General features: G+C 52.1%; 1 protein-coding gene across 1 annotated transcript in view; it reads right to left on the bottom strand.

Moving 5' to 3' along the window:
• Window positions 1-258: 258 nt before the first annotated feature.
• LOC147092802 (pyruvate carboxylase, mitochondrial-like) overlaps window positions 259-27,009 on the bottom strand; it is a gene marked incomplete at its 5' end in the record, with an annotated part of 1,160,114 nt that continues 1,133,363 nt past the window's right edge. The window contains 2 exons of the mRNA XM_085976052.1: window positions 259-3,495; window positions 16,128-16,268. Of these exons, the coding sequence (XP_085832178.1) occupies window positions 3,247-3,495; window positions 16,128-16,268 (390 nt within the window). The remainder of the gene's footprint in view (window positions 3,496-16,127; window positions 16,269-27,009) is intronic.

Genomic DNA, 27,009 nt, shown 5'->3' with positions numbered 1-27,009 from the left:
TACGGGGGCACAGGGGCGGGGGGGGGCAGGGGGGTACGGGGGTACAGGGGCCGGAGGTTACAGGGGCACGGGGGTACCGGGGCAGGGGTTCAGGGGCACGGGGGTACAGGGGCATGGGGGTACAGGGGCACGGGGGTACAGGGGCACGGGGGTTCAGGGGCACGGGGGTACAGGGGCACGGGGGTACAGGGGCGGGGGTACAGGGGCACGGGGGTACAGGGGGGCGGGGGTACAGGGGCACGGGGGTACAGGGGCGGGGGTACAGGGGCTGGGATACAGGGGCAGGGATACAGGGGCACGGGGGGGTACAGGGGCATGGGCGTACAGGGGCACAGGGACATGGGATACAGGAGCATGGGGGTACGGGGGCAGGGGGGTACGGGGGCACGGGCGGGGGGGCAGGGGGGTACGGGGGCACGGGTACAGGGGCCGGAGGTTACAGGGGCACGGGGGTACAGGGGCACGGGGTGTACAGGGGCATGGGGGTACAAGGGCACGGGATACAGGGGCATGGGGGGTACAGGGGCATGGGGGTACAAGGGCACGGGATACAGGGGCACGGGGGGTACAGGGGCATGGGCGTACAGGGGCACGGGGGTACAGGGGCACGGGGGGTACAGGGGCATGGGCGTACAGGGGCACGGGGGTACAGGGACATGGGATACAGGGGCAGGGGGGTACAGGGGGACATGGGATACAGGGGCAGGGGGGTACAGGGGCACGGGGGTACAGGGGCCGGAGGTTACAGGGGCACGGGGGTACAGGGGCACGGGGGGTACGGGGTGTACAGGGGCACGGGGGGTACAGGGGCGTGGGTGTACAGGGGCACGGGGGTACAGGGGCACGGGGGGTACAGGGGCACACGGTACAGGGGTACACGGTACAGGGGCACGGGAGTACAGGGGCCAGAGTTACAGGGGCGGGGGGGTACAGGGGCGGGGGGGGTACAGGGGCACAGGGTACAGAGGCACGGAGGGTACTGGGGGCGGGGGGTACAGGGGCACAGGGTACAGAGGCACGGGGGGGTACAGGGGCACAGGGTACAGAGGCACGGAGGGTACTGGGGGCGGGGGGGTACAGGGGCACAGGGTACAGAGGCACGGAGGGTACTGGGGCCAGGGGGTACAGAGGCACGGGGAACAGGGTACAGGGGCATGGTGTGCAGGGTACAGGGGCTGGTGGTACAGAGGCACGGGGAACAGGGTACAGGGGCATGGGGGTGCAGGGTACAGGGGCCGGTGGTACAGAGGCGCAGGGTACAGGGGCCGGTGGTACAGAGGCGCAGGGTACAGTGGTACAGAGGCACGGGGAACAGGGTACAGGGGCACGGGATGCAGGGTACAGGGGCATTGGGGTGCAGGGTACAGGGGTACAGAGGTACGGGGGTACAGGGTGCTGGGGGTACAGGGGCCGGGGGGGGTAGAGGGGCATGGGGGTACAGGGACATGGTATAGGGGTCAAGGGGTACAGGGTCAAGTGGCACGGGGGGGTACTGGGCTGTGCGTTCTATAACAGGCGGCCGAAGCAGGAATTGCACCATCTCAGCCGCACTGCTGTAAGTGAGGAATGAAAGGAGGTTACGCTCTGTCAAACTGTGGATAGGCTGGGCGGGCGGCGGGGAGGTCTGGAGATCACTGTAAATCAGCTCTGTGTATTAATATATCGTGAGCAGGGGATTCGTGTAACGACGGAGTCAGCAATCATACGGCAAAAGGCAGGGCAGCCCGGCACGGTGCCGAGAGCGGCGCATCAATGGATCGTTACCAGTTCCCAGACTCGGCTGACTGATCACAGTGAGAAAAACAGTGAGAAACACTCTGGATATCAGGTCACGCACTGCTTGGGGCGGGGGAGTGAATGGGAAGTGAAAGGGAGTGAATGGGGAGTGAATGAGCAGTGAATGGGGAGTGAATGAGCAGTGAATGGGGAGTGAAGTGGGAATGAATGGGGAGTGAAGTGGGAATGAATGGGGAGTGAAGTGGGAGTGAATGAGCAGTGAATGGGGAGTGAATGGGAATGAATGGGGAGTGAAGTGGGAATGAATGGGGAGTGAGAGTGATGGGCGACTGCGCTGAGCTGGAGATAGCAGTCTTACAGCCCGTCCCCCGCCCTCAGTAACCTTAAAGGGGCCACCGCACAGACCGGAGAGTCGGTGGAATCGAGGAACCTCCAGCTTCAACCTCCAACACATCTCAACTGCTGCCCCCGCTCCCCCCAATTCCAACACTTCCTCGGCCATCCAGCGCTCAATTCACGATAAGGCCGGAGCCGGATTGGGCCGTGTTCGAGGCCTCAGAGTGAGGTCGGGTGTGTTCTGTGCTGGGGCAGCGTTCCATGTCCTTCTGTAACTGTCCCGTAAACAGGAGCCCGGTCCCCCCCCCCTCCCTCCCTCCCTCCCTGCCCTCGGGGGGTTGGGGGGGAGATGTGACCTAGAGTCTGGGCCGCGTGGGTATAAGTGTACCAGTTAGAATAGCCATTATAAGCTGTTTAAATATAAATCCACGAATTAGTACAAGGCCAGGCCTGAGACGAGATAGTAAATCAGGCAATGTGAGTGTGGGGAGGTGATATGGGATGAATAGGCTGTAACGGAATAAGATAAGGCCATTACTGATCTACACGCTTTCTCATTATTGTTACTGTGCAGACTTGTGGAAGGGAGATGATCCAGGTATGGTTAGAACAGGTTGACATAATGGCGTTACTTTAGGATGTAATTATGCCTAGATAAGGTACAGACACTGGGGGCTCTTGGGGGGCCTTCCTAGTCTGAGGCTAGCGGAAGCAGTCAATGATGACACGCTTGCGACCTCCAGAAAGAGTCCCTGGTATGTGAGGCTAATTGCTGCCTGTATCACTGCTTGTAAGGGGTCGTGCATTGTTGTCTCATTGACATCATTTAATAAAGTATTACCCAGTGTTTCAATGTTTGCTCGTCCTTGAACCTGTATGTATGGCAAAGGATATATGACAATTCCCTGTAATACCCCCGCATAGGGGCAACAGGGATACCTGACAATGTCCTGTAACACCGCGGTTTGGAACACAGCTCAAGCGAGGCAGGGACGAGAGGAGACTGTCACTTCAAATGAAAAATCGGTCCCGTTGTCAGTCAGTCCGTTGTGCAGAGTAAATGTTGAGTGATGTTTCCCCGATTCCCGCTGCCTTAACGCTAAACTATGGCGGGGAGGGGGGAGTACCCGAGGGCGTTTAGTAAGACTGAGCGTGATAAGGCAGACAGGAGTGTTACTCGATTTCCAGAATCAGGTCGTCGCCCTCCAGGTGCATGTTACGGGTGACGTAGATTTTCTTGATGGTGCCGGACATTGGCGAGTTCACCACAGTCTCCATCTTCATGGCGCTCAGCACACACAGCTGCTTGCCCTTCTCAATCCGACTGCCCTCCTTCACCTTGATGTCGACGACTTTGCCTGGCATCGGCGCGCCAATCTGGCCCTTGACGTCCTTCAGGGCCTTGGGGTGGAAGTGCATCTCCTGTGGGGGAGAGAGACCAGCAGAGGGAGCAGTTAGACAGCTGATTAATCAACACCGTGTCCTCACCTCAACTGCTGCCTCAACTGGTCTCACATGGGCCAGAGGGCAACGCAGATGGCAGAAGGCGGGTAATGCAAAATCTGCCTCGGCTCCACTGTCTCGGTCGTGGCTCAGTGGTATCTCTCGCCCCTCTGAGTCAGGAGGTCTTGGGTTTGAGCCCCCACTCCAGAGGCTTGAGCCCATAATCCAGGCTGATACTCCCAGTGCCAGTACTGAGGGAGCGCCGCACTGTCATAGGGGCAGTACTGAGGGAACGCCGCACTGTCGGAGGGGCAGTATTGAGGGAGCGCCACACTGTCGGAGGGGCAGTACTGAGGGAGCGCCGCACTTTCGGAGGGGCAGTACTGAGGGAGCGCCGCACTGTTGGAGGGGCCATACTGAGGGAACGCCTCACTGTCGGAGGGGCAGTACTGAGGGAGCGCCGCACTGTTGGAGGGGCCGTACTGAGGGAGCGCCGCACTTTTGGAGGTGAAGTACTGAGGGGGGGCCGCACTGTCGGAGGGGCAGTACTGAGGGAGCGCCACACTGTCGGAGAGGCAGTACTGAGGGAGCGCCGCACTTTTGGAGGTGAAGTACTGAGGGGGGGCCGCACTGTCGGAGGGCCAGTACTGAGGGAGCGCCGCACTGTCGGAGGGGCAGTACTGAGGGAGCGCCACACTGTCGGAGAGGCAGTACTGAGGGAGCGCCGCACTGTCAGAGGGGCAGTACTGAGGCAGTGCCGCACTGTCGGAGGGGCAGTACTGAGGGAGCGCCGCACTGCTGGAGGGGCCGTACTGAGGGAACGCCTCACTGTCGGAGGGGCAGTACCGAGGGAGCGCCGCACTGTCGGAGGGGCAGTACTGAGGGAGCGCCGCACTGTCGGATGGGCAGTACTGAGGGAGCGCCGCACTGTCGGATGGGCAGTACTGAGGGAGCGCCGCACTGTCAGAGGGGCAGTACTGAGGGAGCGCCGCACTGTCAGAGGGGCAGTACTGTGGGAGTGCTGCACTGTCGGAGGGGCAGTACTGAGGGAGCGCTGCACTGTTTGAGGGGCAGTACTGAGGGAGCGCCGCACTGTCAGAGGGGCAGTACTGAGGCAGTGCCGCACTGTCGGAGGGGCAGTACTGAGGGAGCGCCGCACTGTCGGAGGGGCAGTACTGAGGGAGCGCCGCTTTCGGAGGGGCAGTACTGAGGGAGCGCCGCACTGTTGGAGGGGCCGTACTGAGGGAACGCCTCACTGTCGGAGGGGCAGTACTGAGGGAGCGCCGCACTGTCGGAGGGGCAGTACTGAGGGAGCGCCGCACTGTCGGATGGGCAGTACTGAGGGAGCGCCGCACTGTCAGAGGGGCAGTACTGAGGGAGCGCCGCACTGTCGGTGGGGCAGTACCGAGGGAGCGCTGCACTGTCGGAGGGGCAGTACTGAGGGAGCACTGCACTGTCGGAGGGGCAGTACTGAGGGAGCGCTGCGCTGTCGGAGGGGCAGTACTGAGGGAGCGCCGCACTGTCGGATGGGCAGTACTGAGGGAGCGCCGCACTGTCGCAGTACTGAGGGAGCGCCGCACTGTCAGAGGGGCAGTACTGAGGGAGTGCTGCACTGTCGGAGGGGCAGTACTGAGGGAGCGCCGCACTGTCGGATGGATAGTACCGACAGTGCAGCACTCCTTCATTCACCAATAACTGACTAGTGATTGTCAGGCGGGAGCTGTTTCCTGCTTCAATTAAGCCGTGTTTCTGTTTTAAGCAGCCTGGCAGTTTGCATTCCTTGTGTTCGAACCTGCCCATTAACCCTTAATGCCTTAGGTCCCCCGCCGAGGGAGCTGTTAGGGATTCCAGATCCGTTCTCCCAGCTTTTAACATAACAGTCTGCGAATAAATTCATCACTTCCAACATAGAGCGGGGTTGAACGCAGGATGGATGAGCAAGCTCTCCATGGTGCAGGAAGCCATTCAAGTGGGGGAGTGAAAGGGAATGTAGTTGTGGTAGGGGACAGTATAGTCAGGGGGATAGATACTGTTCTCTGCAGCCACAATCCAGAGTTCCGAGGGTTAAAGACATCTCCTCGCGGCTGGAGAAGAACTTGGAGTGGGAGGGGGCGGATCCAGTTGTCGTGGTCCACAATGACATAGATAAAATTAGGAATGAGGTTCTGCTGAGGGAGTTTAAGGAGCTAGGATCCTAATTGAAAAGCAGAACCTCAAAGGTAATAATCTCTGGATTGTTACCTGAGCCACGCGCACATTGGCATAGGGACAAACAGATTAGAGGTTTAAATACATGGCTCAAAGCATGGTGTGGGAGGAAGAGGTTTCAGATCATGGGGCACTGGCACCAGTACTGGGAAAGAGGGAGCTGATCCGTTGGGACGGGCTCCACTTAAAGCGGGCTGGGTCCAGTGCCCTGGCAAACCGAATAACTAGTTTTAAACTAATGAAGGGGGGGGGGGTGGGAGGATTCAGGAAAAGTAAATTTAAAAGCAGCGAGAGAAATGTCAAGGCTCGAGAGCAGAGTAGAGTTTTGGGTAAAAATAAGCAGCGTGGGTCAGGAAGGGACAGAGAGAGTAACAAAGGTAATAAGACATCAGTGACTAATGTGACATCTATGAAAAATAGAAATAAGTCAAAGCTAAAGGCACGATATCTGATTGCACAAAGCACTCACAACAAAATAGATGAATTAATAGTGCAGATAGAAATGAACAGGTTTGATCTAATAGCCATTAGGGAGACGTGATTGCAAAGTGGTCAAGGTGCATTGGTTGCAATATACCAAAATTCCCTGGACTCTGGAGAGGTCCCAGCGGATTGGAAAAGCACAAATGTAACACCCCTATTTAAGAAAGGAGGGAGACAGAAAGCAGGGAACTATAGATCAGTTAGCCTAACATCTGTCATTGGGAAAATGCTGGAGTCCTTCATTAAGGAAGCAGTAGCAGGGCAGTTGGAAAATCATAATGCAGTCAAGCAGAGTCAGCATGGTTTTATGAAAGGGAAATCATGTTTAACAAATTTGCTGGAGTTCTTTGAGGATGTAACAAGCAGGCTGGTCAAGGGTGAGCCAGTGGATGTGGTGCATTTGGATTTCCAGAAGACATTCGATAAGGTGCCACAGAAAAGGTTACTGCACAAGATAAGAGCTCATGGAGTTGGGGGTAAGATATTAGCATGGATAGGGAATTGGCTAACTAACAGAAAGCAGAGAGTCGGGATAAATGGGACATTTTCCGGTTGGCAAACGGTAACTAGTGGGGTGCCACAGGGATCAGTGCTGGGTCCTCAACTATTTACAAATCTACATTAATGACTTGGATGAAGGGACCGAGAGTAATGTAGCCAAGTTTGCGGATGATACAAAGATAGGTGGGAAAGCAAGTTGTGCAGAGGACTCAAATAATCTGCAAAGGGATATAGACAGGCTAAGTGAGTGGGCAAATATTTGGCAGATGGAGTATAATGTGGGAAAGTGCGAGGTTATCCACTTTGGCAGGAAAATAAAAAAGCAAATTATTATTTAAATGGAGAGAGATTACAAAATGCTACAGTTCAGAGGGACCTGGGGGTCCTTGTGTATGAAACACAAAAAGTTAGCATGCAGGTACAGCAAGTAATCAAAAAGGCAAATGGAATGTTGGCCTTTATTGCAAGGGGGTTGGAGTATAAAAGCAGGGAAGTCCTGCTACAACTGTACAGGGTATCGGTGAGACCACACCTGGAGTACTGCGCACAGTTTTGGTCTCCTTATTTAAGGAAGGATATACTTACATTGGAGGCAGTTCAGAGACGATTCACACGGTTAATTCCAGAGATGAGGGGTTTGACTTATGAGGGAAGGTTGAGCAGGTTGGGCCTATACTCATTGGAATTTAGAAGAACGAGAGGTGATCTTATTGAAACATATAAGATACTGAGGGGGCTCGACAAGGTAGATGCAGAGAGGATGTTTCCCCTCGTGGGGAAATCTAGAACTCGGGGGGCATAGTTTCAGAATAAAGGGTCGCCCTTTTAGAACTGAGATGAGGAGGAATTTCTTCTCTCAGAGGGTCGTAAATCTGTGGAATTCTCTGCCCCAGAGAGCCATGGAGGCTGGGTCATTAAATACATTTAAGGGGGAGATAGACAGATTTTTGCAAGATAAGGGAGTGAAGGGTTATGGGGAGCGGGCAGGGAGGTGGCTTTGAGCCCAAGATCAGCCATGATCTTATTGAATGGTGGAGCAGGCTCGAGGGGCCAAGTGGCCTATTCCTGCTCCTATTTCTTATGTTCTTATTGGGAACTAAACATTCCAGGATACTTAACTTTTAGAAGAGATAGGCAAAATGGAAAAGGAGGAGGGGTAGCCCTGATAAAGGATGGGATAAAGACAGGAGAGAGAAAGGATCTAAGTGGCAGAATACATTGGTGGGAGTTGTTTATAGGCCCCCAAACATTAGTTGTAATGTAGGGCAGTGTATAAATCTGGAAATTAGAGGCACATGTAACAAGGGTAATACAGTAATCATGGGGGACTTTAATCTACACATAGACTGGGCAAACCAAATTTGCAGTAATAGTGTGGAGGACGAATTAATGGAATGTATGCAAGATAGGTTTCTAGATCAGTATGTTGAGGAACCAACTAGGGAACAGGCTATTTTATATCTAGTATTGTGCAATGAGAAAGAGTTAATTAATAACCTTGTAGTAAAGAGCCTTTAGGGAAGAGTGACCATAATATGATAGAATTTTATATTGAGTTTGAAAGTGATTTCGTTAAATCTGAAACTAGGGTCTTAAATCTAAACAAAGCAAACTACGTAGGTATGAGGGGCGAGTTGGCTAAGGTAGATTGGGAAACTACATTAAAAGGTATGATGGTAGACAAGCAATGACTAGCATTTAAGGAATTAATACATAGTTTACAACAAATATACATTCCTTTAAGGCACAAAATCCCACAGGAAAAGTGGTCCAACCGTGGCTAACGAGAGAAGTTACAGATAGTATTAGATCAAAGGAAGAGGCTTATAATGTTACCAAAAAAGAGCAGTAAGCCTGAGGATTGGGAGGATTTTAGAATTCAGCAAAGGAGGACCAGGAAATTGATAAAGAAAGGGAAAATAGAATATGAGAGTAAACTAGCGAGAGACATAAAAACAGACTGAAAAACCTTCTATAGGTATCTAAAAAGGAAAAGATTAGCAAAAGTAAATGTGGGTTCCTTACAGGTTGAGACAGGAGAAATTATAATGGGGAATAAGGAAATGGCAGAGAAATTAAACAAATACTTGGGGCTGGATTTTGCCAGCCGAGACGAGTTGGGGGCGGGACTGCTGGCTTCCAGGTTCTAGTCCCGCCCCAAGCGACGTCCGGCCAACCCACGCTATTTTACCTTGATTTACCTTGTTAAGCCCGCCTTGTGGGCTTAGCCGGCCAATTACGGGAAAGCCGGTGACAGAGGACATCAGCGTATGACCTTTCATCTGTCAATTTTTGACAGCTGAATTGTCAGTGTTTGACAGCTTTGAGAACACTGCTCGCCTCGCAGACCCTGGCAAGGTTCGTAGCTGTCAGGAAGCCCGCACTTGCAGGGGTAAAATGGGGATAAGCCTCAAAACTGCCTGTTAGCTACCTGTGCTGGGCAGCACGGTGGCATAGTGGTTAGCACTGTTGCCTCACAGCACCAGGGACCCGGGTTCAAATCCGGCCTTGGGCGACTGTCTGTGTGGAGTTTGCACATTCTCCCCGTGTTTGCGTGGGTTTCCTCCGGGTGCTCCGGTTTCCTCCCACAGTCCAAAAATGTGCGGGTTAGGTTGATTGGCCATGATAAAAATTGACCCTTAGTGTTAGGGGGGATTAAATACTCGGGGTTACGGGGATAGGGCTTGGGTGGGATGGCTGTCGGTGTAGGGACCGGGTGCTAGGGTTTGGATGATCAGCCATGATCTCGTTGAATGGCGGAGCAGGCTCGAAGGGCCGAATGGCCTACTCCTGCTCCTATCTTCTATGTTTCTATGTAATCCCCTTCCCATCTGCGTGACTCGGGGACCCGCCTCCCAGGAAGATGGCACAGAGGCGGGTTGGAAGCGGGTTCGGTACCTGCTCCCAGTTTCTGCCATTTTCCCGGCAGTCCTGCCTCCATACCCGCCTCCCCTGGGCTCGCAAAATTCACCCCTTTGTGTCTGTCTTCACGGAAGAAGATGCAAAAAACTTCCCAGATATAGTGGAGAACCAAGAATGAGGAACTGAAAGAAATTAGTATTACTAAAAAAAATAGTACTGGAGAAATTAATGGGACTGAAAGCCGATAAATCCCCCGGACCTCATGGCCTACATCCTAGGGTTTTGAAAGAGGCGGTTATAGAGATAGTGGATGCATTGGTTGTCATTTTCCAAAATTCCATAGATTCTAGAACGGTTCCCACAGATTGAAAGGTAGCAAATGTAACCCCACTATTTAAGAAAGGAGGGAGAGAGAAAATGGGGAAATACCGACCAGTTAGCCTGACATCAGTAGTAGGGAAAATGCTAGAATCTATTATTAAGGACGTGGTAACAGGGCACTTAGAAAATAATAATAGGATTGAGCAAAGTCAACATGGATTTATAGAAACATAGAAGATAGGAGCAGGAGTAGGCCATTCGGCCCCTCGAGCCTGCTCCGCCATTTAATGAGATCATGGCTGATCATCCAAATTCAGTACCCTGTCCCTGCTTTCTCCCCATATCCCTTGATCCCTTTAGCCTTAAGAAATATCTAACTCCTTCTTGGATATATTTAATGAATTGGCCTCAACTGTCTTCTGTGGTAGAGAATTCCACAGGTTCACCACTCTCTGGGTGAAGAAATTCCTCCTCATCTCAGTCCTAAATGGCTTACCCCTTATCCTTAGACTGTGACCCCTGGTTCTGGACTCCCCGACCATCGGGAACATCCTTCCTGCATCTAGTCTGTCTAGTCCTGTTAGAATTTTATAAGTTTCAATGAGATCCCCTCTCATTCTTCTAAACTCTAGCGAATATAAGCCTAATCGACCCAATCTCTCCTCATACGCCATTCCTGCCATCTCAGGTATCAGTCTGGTGAATCTTCGCTGCACTCTCTCCATGGCAAGAACGTCCTTCCTCAGATAAGGCGACCAAAACTGCACACAATACTCAAGGGGGGAAAAATTCAGTTGTTTGCGCCTCCCGTTAGTGCCTTAAGAGGGCGCTAATGGGGCGCAAAGCAACTAGCGCCGGGCGCGGCGATGTTTGCGCCGCTCGCGAAATTAACTAGACATTTTGCGGCGGCGCTAAACACTACCGCCACGATCTCCTGCGCCGGCAGATTGTGACGTCAGTCGAGTGCGCAACGCCCCGTTAGCGCCCCGGACCGGATATTGAGTGGCGCCCCCTGCCTTACCGCCTGCCGCTAGCAACGACCGGTTGAGGGGAGCGTTTTGCTGTCAGGAAGGGACTGGGGGAGCGCTATTTAAAGGCGACCACTTCCTGCCTTTTTTTGTCGGTGACATTTTTGCACCACGCATTCTGAGTGAGAGAGAGAGATTTCTGGAGAGATTCAACGCTGTGTGAAGGAATTTTTGAGTACTGAGCAGCACTTTGCAGGTTTATTTTGATTTACCCTTCCTTGCTTCGCCAGTGCTCTGAGGTAGCGCCTCACTCCTCGGCCTTTGCACCTTAAGACAGGTGTGAAGTGCCTGATTTAGCGCTCCAAACACCTCCAGGGGTGATAAAAGCCAAGTTTGCTGTCGGAGGCGATAATTAGCGTCAGGCCGTAAACTTTGCGCACGGCCGATAATGGCGCCCCAAATGGGGCGATACCGAATTTTTCCCCCAAGGCGTGTTCTCACCAAGGCCCTGTACAACTGCAGCAAGACATCCTTGTTCCTGTACTCGAATCCTCTCGCTACGAAGGCCAACATACCATTTGCCTTCTTAACTGCCTGCTGCACCTGCATGCTTACCTTCAGCGACTGGTGCACAAGGACACCCAGGTCTCGTTGCACTTCCCCTTTTCCCAATCTATTGCCGTTCAGATAATAATCTGTCTTCCTGTTTTTGCCACCGAAGTGGATAACCTCGCATTTATCCACATTATACTGCATTTGCCATGCATCTGCCCAATCACCCAACCTGTCCAAATCATACTGGAGTTTCTCTGCATCCTCCTCACAGCACACACGCCCACCCAGCTTTGTGTCGTCTGCAAACTTGGAGATATTACATCTGGTTCCCTCGTCTAGATCATTTATATATATTGTGAATAGCTGGGGTCCTTGCACAAAGATGTCTTACTCCAATTATATTGGGCCCTGGTGAGACCACACCTGGAGTATTGTGTACAGTTTTGGTTTCCTTACCTAAGGAAGGATATACTTGCCATGGAGGGAGTGCAACGAAGGTTCACCAGACTGATTCCTGGGATGGGGGGATTGACTATGAGGAGAGATTGAGTAGACTAGGCCGATACTCTCTAGAGTTTAGAAGAATGAGAGGTGATCTCATTGAAACATACAAAATTCTTACAGGGCTTGACAGGGTAGATGCAGGGAGGGTGTTTCCCCTGGCTGGGGAGTCTAGAACCAGGGGTCACAGTCTCAGAATAAGGGGTCGGCCATTTAGGACTGAGATGGGGAGAAATTTCTTCACTCAGAGGGCGGTGAGTCTTTGGAATTCTCTACCCCAGAGGGCTGTGGAGGCTCAGTCGTTGAGTATATTCAAGACTGAGATCGATAAATCTTTGAATATTAAGGGAATCAAGGGATATGAGGATAGTGCAGGAAAGTGGAGATGAGGTAGATGATCAGCCATGATCTTATTGAATGGCGGAGCAGGCTCAAAGGGCCAAATGGCCGACTCCTGCTCCTATTTCTTATATTCTTATGTAAACCGTCCCAGGGCGCTTCACGGGAGCGTAAATCAGACAAAATTTGACACCGAGCCACATAAGGAGATATTAGGACAGGTGACCAAAAGCTTGGTCAAAGAGGTCGGTTTTAAGGAGAGTCTTAAAGGAGGGGAGAGAGAGGCGGAGAGGTTTAGGGAGGGAATTCCAGAGCTCGGGGCCCAGGCAGCTGAAGGCACGGCCGCCAATGGTGGAGCGATTAAAATCGGGGGATGCTCAAGAGGGCAGAATTGGAGGAACGCAGAGATCTCGGGGGGTTGTAGGGCTGGAGGAGGTTACAGGGATAGGGAGGGACGAAGCCGTAGAGGCATTTGAAAACAAGGATGAGAATTTTAAAATCGAGGCATTGTTTAGCCGGGAGCCAATGTAGGTCAGCGATCACAGGGGGTGATGGGTGAACAGGACTTGGTGCGAGTTAGGACAGGGGGCAGCGTCAGTTGTCTTGGTCAACAGAGATCACGGACACTGAAGGCGGCCTTGACACCCACTCTCCAACCTCCCCCCCACCCCCAAAAAAAATACCACAGGCCTATAACACGGTGAAAAACGGTCAGACTTGATCTAAACATTGCTGGCACTGTGTAGAGTGGCAGACCGGCCTGCGCTGCTCTCGGGCACTAGGGGGCAGCGCTGTACCAGGGGAGTGCCTGAGTGCAGTGGCCCACTGGAACATCAGCCCAAAGTGTGCTGTACTCCCTCAATGCACAGAGGGCTTGTAGTACACGCTGATTATTTTATTCTCCACTCCAGGACTCGGCGAGCGCGGCCTTGTTTCAGTCAGAGGCGAGGATGGACCCTGCAGCACTGCTTGAAAAGAAGAGATTTCCCTCGTCGTTTATCTCATTGCTGTTTGCGGGATCTGACTGTGTAAAATATGTCACATGTATAAAGAAAGAACTTGCATTTCTCCAGCGCCTTTCACGACCTCAGGACATCCCAAAGTGCGTCACAGCCACTGAAGTACTTCTGAAGCGTGGTCACTGTTGTGATGTGGGAAACGTGGCAGCAACCCAACAGCAAGCTCCCACAAACAAGAATGTGATAATGACCAGATCATCTGTTTTTAGTGATGTTGATTGAGGGATAAATATTGGCCCCAGGACACCGGGGAGAACTCGCCCCTGTTCTTCTTCTAAAAGTTCGATGGGAGCTTTTACGTCCACCTGAGAGGGCAGATGGGACCTCGGTTTAACGTCTCATCCGAAAGTCTGCCCCTCCGACAGTGCGGCACTCCCTTAGTATTGTCCCTCCGACAGTGCGGCGCTCCCTCAGTACTGTCCCTCCGACGGTGCGGCGCTCCCTCAGTACTGCCCCTCCGACAGTGCGGCGCTCCTTCAGTACTGACCCTCCGACAGTGCGGCACTCCCTCAGTACTGCCCCTCCGACAGTGCGGCACTCCCTCAGCACTGCCCTTCCGACAGTGCGGCGCTCCCTCAGTACTGCCCCTCCGACAGTGCGGCGCTCCCTTAGTATTGCCCCTCCGACAGTACAACGCTCCCTCAGTACTGACTCTCCGACAGTGCGGTGCTCCCTCAGTACTGCCCCTCCGACAGTACAACGCTCCCTCAGTACTGACTCTCCGACAGTGCGGCGCTCCCTCAGTACTGCCCCTCCGACAGTACAACGCTCCCTCAGTACTGACCCTCCGACAGTGCGGCACTCCCTCAGTACTGCCCCTATGACAGTGCAGAGCCCACTCAGGACTGTCCTTCCGACAGTGCAGCGCTCCCTCAGTACTGCCCCTCTGACAGTGCAGCACTCCCTCAGTACTGACTCTCCGACAGTGCGGCGCTCCCTCAGTACTGACCCTCCGACAGTGCGGCGCTCCCTCAGTACTGCCCCTCCGACAGTACAACGCTCCCTCAGTACTGACTCTCCGACAGTGCAGCACTCCCTCAGTACTGACTCTCCGACAGTGCAGCACTCCCTCAGTACTGACTCTCCGACAGTGCGGCGCTCCCTCAGTACTGCCCCTCTGACAGTGCAGCACTCCCTCAGTACTGACTCTCCGACAGTGCGGCACTCCCTCAGTACTGCCCCTCCGACAGTGCAGCACTCCCTCAGTACTGACTCTCCGACAGTGAGGCACTCCCTCAGTACTGCCCCTCCGACAGTGCAGCACTCCCTCAGTACTGACTCTCCGACAGTACAACGCTCCCTCAGTACTGCCCCTCCGACAGTGCAGCGCTCCCTCAGTACGGCCCCTCCGACAGTGCAGCACTCCCTCAGTACTGACTCTCCGACAGTGCAGCACTCCCTCAGTACTGACTCTCCGACAGTACAACACTCCCTCAGTACTGCCCCTCCGACAGTGTGCCGCTCCCTCAGTACTGCCCCTCCGACAGTGCGGCACTCCCTCAGTACTGACTCTCCGACAGTACAACACTCCCTCAGTACTGCCCCTCCGACAGTGCGGCACTCCCTCAGTACTGCCCCTCCGACAGTACAACGCTCCCTCAGTACTGACTCTCCGACAGTGCCGCTCCCTCAGTACTGCCCCTCTGACAGTGCGGCGCTCCCTCAGTACTGCCCCTCCGACAGTGCGGCGCTCCCTCAGTACTGCCCCTCCGACAGTACAACGCTCCCTCAGTACTGCCCCTCCGACATTGTGCCGCTCCCTCAGTATTGCCCCTCCGACATTGTGCCGCTCCCTCAGTACTGCCCCTCCGACAGTGCAGCACTCCCTCAGTACTGCCCCTCCGACAGTGCAGCACTCCCTCAGTACTGCCCCTCCGACATTGTGCCGCTCCCTCAGTACTGCACTGGAAATGTCGGCCTGGATTATGGGTTCAAGTTTCTGGAGTGGGGCTCGAACCTACAACCTTCTGACTCACAGGAGAGAGAGAGAGACTGACTGAGCCAGGGCTGAGGCCTAACAACAGTGAACGCTATTGAGAGTAATTTACTGCAAGGTCATTTATTTGCCACAACTCCCTGCACTGGTTCACCAATCACATAGGTGGGATGGAACTCATTGCAGAGAAAGATAGGAACACAGGAGCTGGATGAGGCTATTCAGTCCCTCAAGCTTGATCTGCCATTTAATTAGATCATGGTCGATCTGTATCTTAACTCCATCTATACCCACCTCAGTTTCATATCCCTTGTAACGCCTCAATTCTAAACTTATCATCCTTGTTTTCAAATCCCTCCGTGGCCTCGCCCCTCCCTATCTCTGTAATCTCCTTCAGCCCCGCAACCCTCCGAGGTCTCTGCACTCCTCCAATTCTGGCCTCTTGCCCATCCCCCGATTTTAATCGCTCCACCATTGGCGGCCGTGCCTTCAGCTGCCTGGGCCCTAAGCTCTGGAATTCCCTCCCTAAACCTCTCCGCCTCTCTCTCCTCCTTTAAGGCGCTCCTTAAAACCGACCTCTTTTACCCAGCTTTTGGTCACCTGTCCCTAATATCTCCTTATGTGGCTCGGTGTCAAATTGTGTCTGATAATTGCTCCTGTGAAGCGCCCTGGGATATTTTACTGTGTTAAAGGCGGTATATAAATGCAAGTTGTTGTTGTGGCCTCCTTCTGTGCTGTGTGATTCTCTGGTTCTATTGTAAACTGGCCCCAGGGCTCTGTGTGTGGACTGAGCTCAGTCAGTGCCCCTGCTCACCCGATCTCTGTCTTCGAGCAGTGTCCTTAGTCAAATGAATAGTTTCACAGTCCATTCTGGCAAAACCCGCTCCCCTCCCCGCTCCGCACGCTCGGCCCCCTTACCTTCATGGCCTGCGTGTCCTTGACCAGCACTGAGCGCAGCTGTCCGTTCATCTCGAAGAAGACCTCTCTCTGTCCAGCCATGTTGAGGTCGCCTAACGCCAGGGCTTTAATGTGGAGCGTTTTACCCCGCTCCAGCTCAACCTGCACAAAGACAACATCACAACGCATCAATGACCCTTAACCTGCCGCAATATTCCAGCTCTTCTCCAGGGTAACGACGCACCCCAGGGATCTGTGCTGAGATACCTTGATCTACCTGTCTGTTCGTCTGTCTGCCTATCAACCTGTCTAGCTATCTGTCTGTCTATTTAGCTATCTATCTATCTGTCTGTCTGTCTGTCTGTCTGTCTATCTATCTGTCTATCTATCTATCTATCTATCTATCTATCTGTCTACCTATCTATCTATCAACCTGTCTGTCTGTCTGTCTATCTATCTGTCTATCTATCTGTCTGTCTACCTGTCTGCCTATATCTATCTATCTATCTACCGTGTCTATCTGTTTACCTGTCTGTCTGTCTATCTGTTTGTCTGCCTATTGGCCTGTCTATCTGTTTGTCTATCTATCTGTCTGTCTGTCTGTCTATCTATCTGTTTGTCTGTCTATCTGTTTGTTTGTCTGTCTGTCTGTCTATCTATCTATCTGTCTACCTGTCTGTCTGTCTATCTGTTTACCTGTCTGTCTGTCTACCTGTCTGTCTGTCTATCTGTCTACCTGTCTGTCTGTCTACCTGTCTGTCTGTCTATCTGTTTACCTGTCTGTCTGTCTATCTGTCTGTCTGTCTATCTGTTTACCTGTCTGTCTGTCTACCTGTCTGTCTGTCTATCTGTTTACCTGTCTGTCTGTCTATCTGTTAGTCTGTCTATCTGTTTACCTGTCTGTCTGTCTATCTGTTTACCTGTCTGTCTGTCTATCTGTTTACCTGTCTGTTTGTCTATCTGTCTCTGTTTGTTTGTCTGTCTATCTGTTTGTCTGTCTGCCTATTGACCCGTCTATCTGTCTGTCTGTCTTTAAATCGCTCTATTTATCTCTTGCCATCACTCTATCTATTTCTCTCCATCTTTCTACCTATCCATATCTCAGTTTCAATCTCTATCTCTTTAGTTATCTCTCTATCTCTTTCCTTCCATCCTCTGTTTGCGAGTTGCCTGAGTTTCGAATGCTTCCTTCCTTCCTTCTGGCTCTAAATTGGTTGGGACGGGTCGCCCCTGCAATACACACATTGCCCATTGGTGGTGCTGTGGCACTCTCACCGTGGGCCCTGTCGGCCTGGGCATTGATGCTAATCTCCACGGTGCCCCTTGCAAATGGTTATAAACCACAGGAATTGGAGGCACCCTGCCGATTAAAACCCCTTTCACGTTCCCCCTTCTTCAGTTTGGAAATGAACCTGCCTCCCAAAGTTTGGGACCGCGCGCAGTTAATGAGCCTGTGGGTCTCAGTGACGCCAGCCAATGAATAAATGAACAAGCGGCTGTGGTTCTGAGCCGTCCTCTTTCAGACAGTTGTATTAATCAAACTGTATTCCTGACCCCACTGCCTGCTTCACATCTTGGAAGGTGGAGCGATGAATTAATAATTGGGGCGTGGGCAGACTCAAAAATTCAGGAAAGTTCGACTCGGCCTAGTGCTGAATGACAATGTAATTCACATTCCGCCTTTGCACGCGGAGGCCAATATCGGGCGCTAACTGGCCTACTAAGCCCCCAATATGGCGGGCAGGGAGCACGCACACCCTGTCCTGAGGCCTGATCTCTCGCCCCACCCCGGCCCGATCTCTGCCCCAACTATTGGAAGAAGAGCAGGGGAGTTCTCCCCGGTGTCCTGGGGCCAATACTTATCCCTCAACCAAAATCACTAAAACAGATTACAGGAAACTCTTTGGTATCCGGCACCGACGGGACCGGGATGGTGCCGGTTGATTAAAAATTCCGGATGACGGAGAGGGTTATCTACCGAGGCTATTTTTAACAAACAAAAATAAAAAAACTCAAGAAATGTGCAGTATAGAGTAATTGGGTGCTCACCTACAGAATGTTGTGTTAAATGGATGGTGGAAGATGCTTGATTAAGTAAAGTACTGCCAGTTGAGGGTAATCCATAACTCTTTAATTACTTAACAATGGCGGATCGGAAGAGACTGCCGGCAGCGCGGGAGAGTCAGACTCCTGTGATTGAGGTATTTGGACTTCCAACAGCGCCAAGAAGCCGAGTAGTGGCAGTTTGGAGAACTACCCCCACTGACTAACTCGGCCACCGCGGGAGACTCGGACTCGGCAACATTTCCAGTTATTGAGGCATTGTTTTCGGAGTATGAATTTTGCCGGTTAATAGAGAATTCCGGATATTTAAGGTGCCGTTTAAACGAGAGTTTCCTGGTTATTATCACGTTGCTGTTTGTGGGAGCTTGCTGTGCGCAAATTGGCTGCCGCGTTTCCTACATTACAACAGTGACCACACTTCAAAAAAGCACTTCATTGGCTGTAAAGTGCTTTGGGGCGTCCTGAGGTCGTGAAAGGCGTTATAGAAATGCAAGTCTCTTTTTCAAGGGTTTGATATAAAATTGGAATCCTTGCTCCCATTAATGTGCATATATCTCAATTTACTGATACAGTCTCCTCCTAATTCGAACTCACTTAATTCGAAAGAGCTGATAATCTGAATTTTTTTTTGTTAGCACTGATTCCCCAGATTGCCTTGCTAGTTACGTTGTTTAATTTGAATGATTGGATAACGCAAAAAATCCTTTAGTGCAAAATGAGTGAATTAGCAGGAGGTGACTGCACTAACACATCTTGACATTGTGATCAATTCCCTGAGGAAGCAGCGGTGTTAAATAAGAGCTTTTTGCAAACACGGTGCAAAGAATTCAAACGGCGCAACGCAGCGAGCAGGACTGAACTGCTGGGCGTAGAGGGGGCTGATCTCCCAGGGCTCGAGCTCGCCGCGCAACCCTAGGGTCTCAGGGTGAACAGCCTCCTGCTACAAGTCACCAACAAATGGGAAACATATTTTCAGGGCTATGGGGAAAAAGCTGTCGGAGTGGGACGAACTGCATAGCTCTTTCAAAGAGCCGGCACAGGCTCGAAGGACCGAATGGCCTCCTCCTGTGCTGTGTCATTCTATGATTCCACCCGTGTTACAGATTGGTTAACACTTGCAACAAAAGCCCTTTCAGTTAATCAATTCAGAGCTCTCATGGGTCTACGGTCTGTCTGTAATGCAGGGCCAGTGGCTTTGCTCCGCGGAGCATGGGTGCTGTGAGCTGTGGGATGTAGTTTTGCTTCTCTCCGCTCCCCCATCTTGAGTTCCCTATCTCAGCCTCACCTCTGCGAGGAAAGACACTCTGGCTCCTCCCAGCCACATGGATCATTGGAACACATAAACACTGTGGCAACAAGAACAGGTCAGAGGCTGGGTATTCTGTGGCGAGTGTCTCACCTCCTGACTCCTCAAATTTAATTTTTTGGAAAAAAAATGATATGTTTTAACGAGGCTAAAAATAAACTTACCTTATTGGACAGGGATATTTAAAGTATAAATGAGTGATAACATTTAATTTTTAAAAACTTTTATGCTGGTAAAAGCGAGCCTTACTCCTGCTTCGCGTGCCTGGAACTTGCGCGGTCCCTCGTGCGCACCCGTAGGGGTCGCAAAATACGGCCCCTTCTCTCACCCTTCAGCATCTGGGGCCTTGTTGAAGGACGGGACAAACGGTCTATCTCCTAAACTAGTGAGATTTAAGGATTTTTCATTCGTTCATGGGATGTGGGCATCGCTGGCAAGGCCAGCGTGTATTGCCCATCCCAACTTGCCCTTGAACTGCAGAGGGCAGTTAAGAGTCAACCACATTGCTGTGGGTTTGTAGTCAGATATAGGCCAGACCGGGTAAGAACAGCAGATTTCCTTCCCTAAAGGATATTAGTGAAGCAGATGGGTTTTTATGACAATCCGATAGTTTCATGGTCACCATTATTGATACAGGAAACTTTGTGCTATCCGGCACCCACGGGACCGAACTGCTGCCGTTGCCTCAAAACTGCCGTACTCTCCAGAGTTAATTTTGAGAGATATGGAGATTCTTATCTCCATATTTGACAACAAACACTGTTGCTTAGCAACAGCTTCTAAACACTCCGGTGTGGCCTGCAAGCTCTGTAGCTGAAGCTGTTGCTATAGCTACAGACCTTGCACAGTTTGACTGTTCAAACAAAGCAAAAAAAACAAACAAAAAGAATAAAAAACGGCTGCTGATTTTTGCCGGTGGCTCCAGATTGCCGGATAGCTCACCTCCAGATAGCACAAAGTTTCCTGTACTCGCTTTTTTTTTTAAATTCCAGATTTATTTAATAAAGTGAATTTAAATTCCCCAGCTGCCTATGGTGGGATTTGAACTCACTGGATCATTAGTCCAGGCTTGGGATTATTAGTGCAGTAACATAACCACTATGCTACTGTACCCGGTGCGAAAGAAACTGAGGAACGACGGAGAAGGAAATCTTCTTCAAGAGTCAAAGCAGGTGCAAGAAGGGAAATAAAGAGAGGGAAAGAAAGATTGGATTAAGAGAGAAAGAGAGAAAAAAAGAGACTGAAAGGAAAAGGTCTTGTAAACCCTCGTGTTACATAGAAACAGAAGATAGGAGCAGGAGTAGGCCATTCGGCCCCTCGAGCCTGCTCCGCCATTTAATGAGATCATGGCTGATCATCCAAACTCAGTACCCTGTCCCTTCCTTCTCCCCATAGTGGCACGGCCGTAGGGATTGGTTAGGAGCCAATCTCTGGGGGTTGGGGGTGGATTGGCATCTCTGGGTGCTGAGCACGGGTCTGGAGTTTCCGCTCAGTTGGTCCCGGTTTTCTTTCGGCGCAATTCACCAGAAATCGGCTAAGCCGGCGCGAAAGCTCGCGGAATTCTAAGCTACGTCCCCCAGCGCAAACCGAGTTCCCGCCATCTTCTGCGGCGGTTTTAAAACACCGGCCCCGCCCCCGGATCGAATGAATCACCGCGGCGAGGTCCCGCTAATTGATCCCATTTGTGGGCCTTCGAGGAGGCTCTTAAAATTAAGCTAGTTTTTTTTAAAGCCGCAAACGCACCTTTTAAAAGCTTCTGAACATTAATATTCTTTATAATTTACTAAGAAACTGACGACTGTACGCCGATGAAACTAACAAATGGTTCATTATAGTTTTTAAAAGTCAGTTTCCGTGATTTAAAATCGGGTGGAGGATGAGACGCTGATTAAAAACGCTTATTCTGTTGTGATAAACCCACTCTCAGCTGCATTAATCTAACTGCACCAAGTTAGCACTCTTAAGTATATCAAGGAGTATTCCACAAAACAATTTTGTTTTAAAACGCTGCCCAGTTGCGCTGGTTCACGGCAGATTTTGCGTTCGGCGATATGCAAATGAGTTGGAGCGGAAATTTGCGAAAAATAAGCGCTTCTCGAAACGAGCGCAATGTTGGAAACTCCAGGTCAGTGCCTGGCCCTGCCGCTCCGGAGCCAGGCTGTGTGAGCTCTATTTCCTGATTTCAGCGTGTCCTTTCGCAGTAACTGTGGATTTGAAGCGAGCCTCCCTTTCAGCTGTCAGTCGCCAGGGGCCGGATTACTCCCCAGGGGCTGGTAACGCTCGCAGCCCATCAGTTCCCCCCCCCCTCCCCCGACGGAGTCTGTCTGTGGACTGCTGACAGAGGGCTGACGGCTGTTTGTGTGGGTAACGCTGGCTCCAGGTCAGGCTGAGAGAGCGGCATGAATACCAGGCTCAGGAAAGAAGATTATTCCAAGCACCCGCAATTCCCTGAACACTGTGGTTGCTCAGGGAATTATTTATCGCTCCTCGTAGCGAAAGACTTCAAAGCTTTTCGTGAAATTGGGACTTCAAAAATATTGTGCCGATTTCAAAGCAGCAGGATGAAGGATAATGTGAGAGTGCGTGCTCAGTGGAATCTAATTGTAATGAACGGTTAAAAGGTTTGAACAGATAGCTGTAGAATTGGAATTCATTTTCCAAGAGCCTGTTGTGAATGGGAACTGAGCAATGAATGAAACAATCACACAATTCCCACAGGAAATCAAAAATTGCCAATTTCTCATCTTCTCAAGACAGGCCTGCAAGATACCCGGGCACAGAGTGTGGGTACAGGGACTGGAGAGGGAGCTTTACTCTGTATCTAAACCGTGCTGTACCTGCCCTGGGAGAGTTTGATGGGACAGTGTCGAGGGAGCTTTACTCTGTATCTAACCCGTGCTGTACCTGCCCTGGGAGAGTTTGATGGGACAGTGTAGAGGGAGCTTTGCTCTGTATCTAACCCGTGCTGTACCTGCCCTGGGAGTGTTTGATGGGACAGTGTAGAGGGAGCTTTACTCTATATCTAACCCGTGCTGTACCTGCCCTGGGAAGGGGTATCTGTGATGTCCAGGGTGGGGTGAAGGGGTATCTGTGATGTATCCCAGGGTGGGTGAAGGGGTATCTGTGATGTATCCCAGGGTGGGTGAAGGGGTATCTGTGATGTATCCCAGGGTGGGGTGAAGGGGTATCTGTGATGTATCCCAGGGTGGGTGAAGGGGTATCCGTGATGTATCCCAGGGTGGGTGAAGGGGTATCTGTGATGTATCCCAGGGTGGGGTGAAGGGGTATCTGTGATGTACTCCAGGGTGGGGCGAAGGGGTATCTGTGATGTATCCCAGGGTGGGTGAAGGGGTATCTGTGATGTATCCCAGGGTGGGGTGAAGAGGTATCTGTGATGTACTTCAGGGTGGGGCGAAGGGGTATCTGTGATGTCCAGGTTGGGATGAAGGGGTATCTGTGATGTCCAGGGTGGGGTGAAGGGGTATCTGTGATGTACTCCAGGGTGGGGTGAAGGGGTATCTGTGATGTCCAGGGTCGGGTGAAGGGGTATCTGTGATGTCCAGGGTGGGGTGAAGGGGTATCTGTGATGTCCAGGGTGGGGTGAAGGGGTATCTGTGATGTCCAGGATCGGGTGAAGGGGTATCTGTGATGTCCAGGGTGGGGTGAAGGGGTATCTGTGATGTACTCCAAGATGGGGTGAAGGGGTATCTGTGATGCATCCCAGGGTGGGGTGAAGGGGTATCTGTGGTGTCCAGGGTGGGGTGAAGGGGTATCTGTGATGTCAAGGGTGGGGTGAAGGGGTATCTGTGATGTACTCCAGGGTGGGGTGAAGGGGTATCTGTGATGTCCAGGGTCAGGTGAAGGGGTATCTGTGATGTCCAAGGTGGGGTGAAGGGGTATCTGTGATGTACTCCAGGGTGGGGTGACGGGGTATCTGTGATGCCCAGGGTGGGGTGAAGGGGTATCTGTGATGTACTCCAGGGTGGGGTGACGGGGTATCTGTGATGTACTCCAGGGTGGGGTGAAGGGGTATCTGTGATGTCCAGGGTCGGGTGAAGGGGTATCTGTGATGTACTCCAGGGTGGGGTGACGGGGTATCTGTGATGTCCAGGGTGGGGTGAAGGGGTATCTGTGATGTCCAGGGTCGGGTGAAGGGGTATCTGTGATGTACTCCAGGGTGGGGTGAAGGGGTATCTGTGATGTCCAGGGTCGGGTGAAGGGGTATCTGTGATGTCCAGGGTGGGGTGAAGGGGTATCTGTGATGTCCAGGGTGGGGTGAAGGGGTATCTGTGATGTATCCCAGGGTGGTGTGAAGGGGTATCTGTGATGTCCAGGGTCGGGTGAAGGGGTATCTGTGATGTCCAGGGTGGGGTGAAGGGGTATCTGTGATGTATCCCAGGGTGGGGTGAAGGGGTATCTGTGATGTCCAGGGTGGGGTGAAGGGGTATCTGTGATGTCCAGGGTCGGGTGAAGGGGTATCTGTGATGTCCAGGGTGGGGTGAAGGGGTATCTGTGATGTATCCCAGGGTGGGGTGAAGGGGTATCTGTGATGTCCAGGGTGGGGTGAAGGGGTATCTGTGATGTACTCCAGGGTGGGGTGAAGAGGTATCTGTGATGTCCAGGGTGGGGTGAAGGGGTATCTGTGATGTCCAGGGTGGGGTGAAGGGGTATCTGTGATGTACTCCAGGGTGGGGTGAAGGGGTATCTGTGATGTCCAGGGTCGGGTGAAGGGGTATCTGTGATGTCCAGGGTGGGGTGAAGGGGTATCTGTGATGTCCAGGGTGGGGTGAAGGGGTATCTGTGATGTATCCCAGGGTGGTGTGAAGGGGTATCTGTGATGTCCAGGGTCGGGTGAAGGGGTATCTGTGATGTCCAGGGTGGGGTGAAGGGGTATCTGTGATGTATCCCAGGGTGGGGTGAAGGGGTATCTGTGATGTCCAGGGTGGGGTGAAGGGGTATCTGTGATGTCCAGGGTCGGGTGAAGGGGTATCTGTGATGTCCAGGGTGGGGTGAAGGGGTATCTGTGATGTATCCCAGGGTGGGGTGAAGGGGTATCTGTGATGTCCAGGGTGGGGTGAAGGGGTATCTGTGATGTACTCCAGGGTGGGGTGAAGAGGTATCTGTGATGTCCAGGGTGGGGTGAAGGGGTATCTGTGATGTCCAGGGTGGGGTGAAGGGGTATCTGTGATGTACCCCAGGGTGGGGTGAAGGGGTATCTGTGATGTCCAGGGTGGGGTGAAGGGGTATCTGTGATGTCCAGGGTGGGGTGAAGGGGTATCTATGATGTCCAGGGTGTGGTGAAGGGGTATCTGTGATGTCCAGGGTGGGGCGAAGGGGTATCTGTGATGTATCCCAGGGTGGGGTGAAGGGGTATCTGTGATGTCCAGGGTCGGGTGAAGGGGTATCTGTGATGTTCCCCAGGGTGGGGCGAAGGGGTATCTGTGATCTACCCCTTGGTGGGTGAAGGGGTATCTGTGATCTACCCCTTGGTGGGGTGAAGGGGTATCCGTGATGTCCAGGTTGGGATGAAGGGGTATCTGTGATGTATCCCAGGGTGGGGTGAAGGGGTATCTGTGATGTCCAGGGTCGGGTGAAGGGGTATCTCTGATCTACCCCAGGCTGGGGTGAAGGGGTATCTGTGATCTACCCCTTGGTGGGGTGAAGGGGTATCTGTGATCTACCCCAGGGTGGGGTGAAGGGGTATCTGTGATGTGCCCCAGGGTGGGGTGAAGGGGTGTCTGTGATGTCCATGATGGGGTGAAGGGGTACGGAATGCCGGAGACTGGTATCGCGATCGGTGCCCTGTAACCATGGATTGAAGATTTTTGGCCCGTTGGGAGCACAAGAATCACACAGCACTGTGCAAGAGGATAATGGGAGCAATTTGAATATGAGAAATAGAATATTCATGAAGCACATCATTAAAGCTTCGTTCATTTGATTTCATTAACAGGCAAACATTGGCACAGTAATAGATGCCAGTTAAAGTGAGTGAAATTTTTATTTAGAATGTGTTTTCGCGTCTTAACCAATTCAGATTAAAGAAATCACTCCCGATCTCTCTCGGCTACAGCTGTACTCCACAGTGTCTAAGTTGTCAGACTGCTTGTCCGACATCCAGTTCTGGATGAGCAAAAATATTCTCCAATTAAATATTGGGAAGACCGAAGCCATTGTTTTCAGTCCCTGCCACAAACTCCGTTCCCTAGCCACTGACTCCATCCCTCTCCCTAACATCTGTCTGAGGCTGAACCACACTGTTCGCAACCTTGGTGTCATATTTGACCCTGAAATGAACTTCCGACCGCATATCCGCAGCATAACTAAGACCGCCTATTTCCACCTCCGTAACATCGCCCGTCTCCGCCCTTGCCTCAGCTCATCCGCTGCAGAAACCCTCATCCATACCTTTGTTACCTCTAGACTTGACTATTCCAACGCACTCCTGGCCGGCCTCCCACATTCCACCCTACGTAAACTTGAGATCATCCAAAACTCTGCTGCCCGTGTCCTAACTCGCACCAAGTCCCGTTCACCCATCACCCCCTGTGCTCACTGCCCCGTGTCCTAACTCGCACCGAGTCCCGTTCACCCATCACCCCCTGTGCTCACTGCCCCGTGTCCTAACTCGCACCGAGTCCCGTTCACCCATCACCCCCTGTGCTCGCTGACCTACATTGGCTCCCGGTTAAGCAACGCCTCGATTTCAAAATTCTCATCCTTGTTTTCAAATCCCTCCATGGCCTCGCCCCCTCCCTATCTCTGTAATCTCCTTCAGCCCTACAAACCCCCCGAGATATCTGCGCTCCTCTAATTCTGCCCTCTTGAGCATCACTGATTATAATTGTTCCACCATTGGTGGTCGTGCCTTCCGTTGCCTAGGCCCTAAGCTCTGGAATTCCCTGCCTAAACCTCTCCGCCTCGCTACCTCTCTTTCCTCCTTTAAGACGCTCCTTAAAACCTATCTCTTTGACCAAGCTTTTGGTTACTAGCTCTAATTTATCCTTATGTGGATTGGTGTTAAATTTTTTGTCTTAAAACACTCCTGTGCAGTGCCTTGGGACGTTTTACTACGTTAAAGGCGCTATATAAATACAAGTTGTTGTTGTTGGACTGCACCTCAGCACAGAGCAGGTTCCCTACTTTTGTGGGAAGGAGTTACTTCCTATTTCCGTCTATCACCTCCTGGCCTCATTACCTGGTGAGTACAGGTAACGTTGGGGTCTAGAGCCTGGGAACACTGGGATGGTGGTATCAGGGTGTGGCAGCACTGGACAGGAGGTGGTGTCGGAATAGCGGGAAAGGTGCCTGGGATCTGGGAATCGATGTGGAAGTGTTGGGAGGGATGAGTCACAGTGTGCTGGAAGACTAAGAGAGGGGCCACGTGGTGCAGAAGCCTTGGTGAGGGGAGGGAAGGATAGAAAGGAAGAAGGAAAAAAAAGAGAAAGAAAGACTTTCTACAGCGTTATTCACGACCTCAGGACGTCTCAAAGCGCTTCACAGCCAATGAAGTACTTTTTGACGTGTAGTCAC

The sequence above is a fragment of the Somniosus microcephalus genome, unplaced genomic scaffold (assembly GCF_052327205.1).
Source record: "Somniosus microcephalus isolate GS21.2 unplaced genomic scaffold, FLI_Smic_1.0 unresolved_chr2, whole genome shotgun sequence".
Classification (NCBI taxonomy): Eukaryota; Metazoa; Chordata; class Chondrichthyes; order Squaliformes; family Somniosidae; genus Somniosus; species Somniosus microcephalus.
This window is presented reverse-complemented; position numbering and strand designations above follow the sequence as displayed.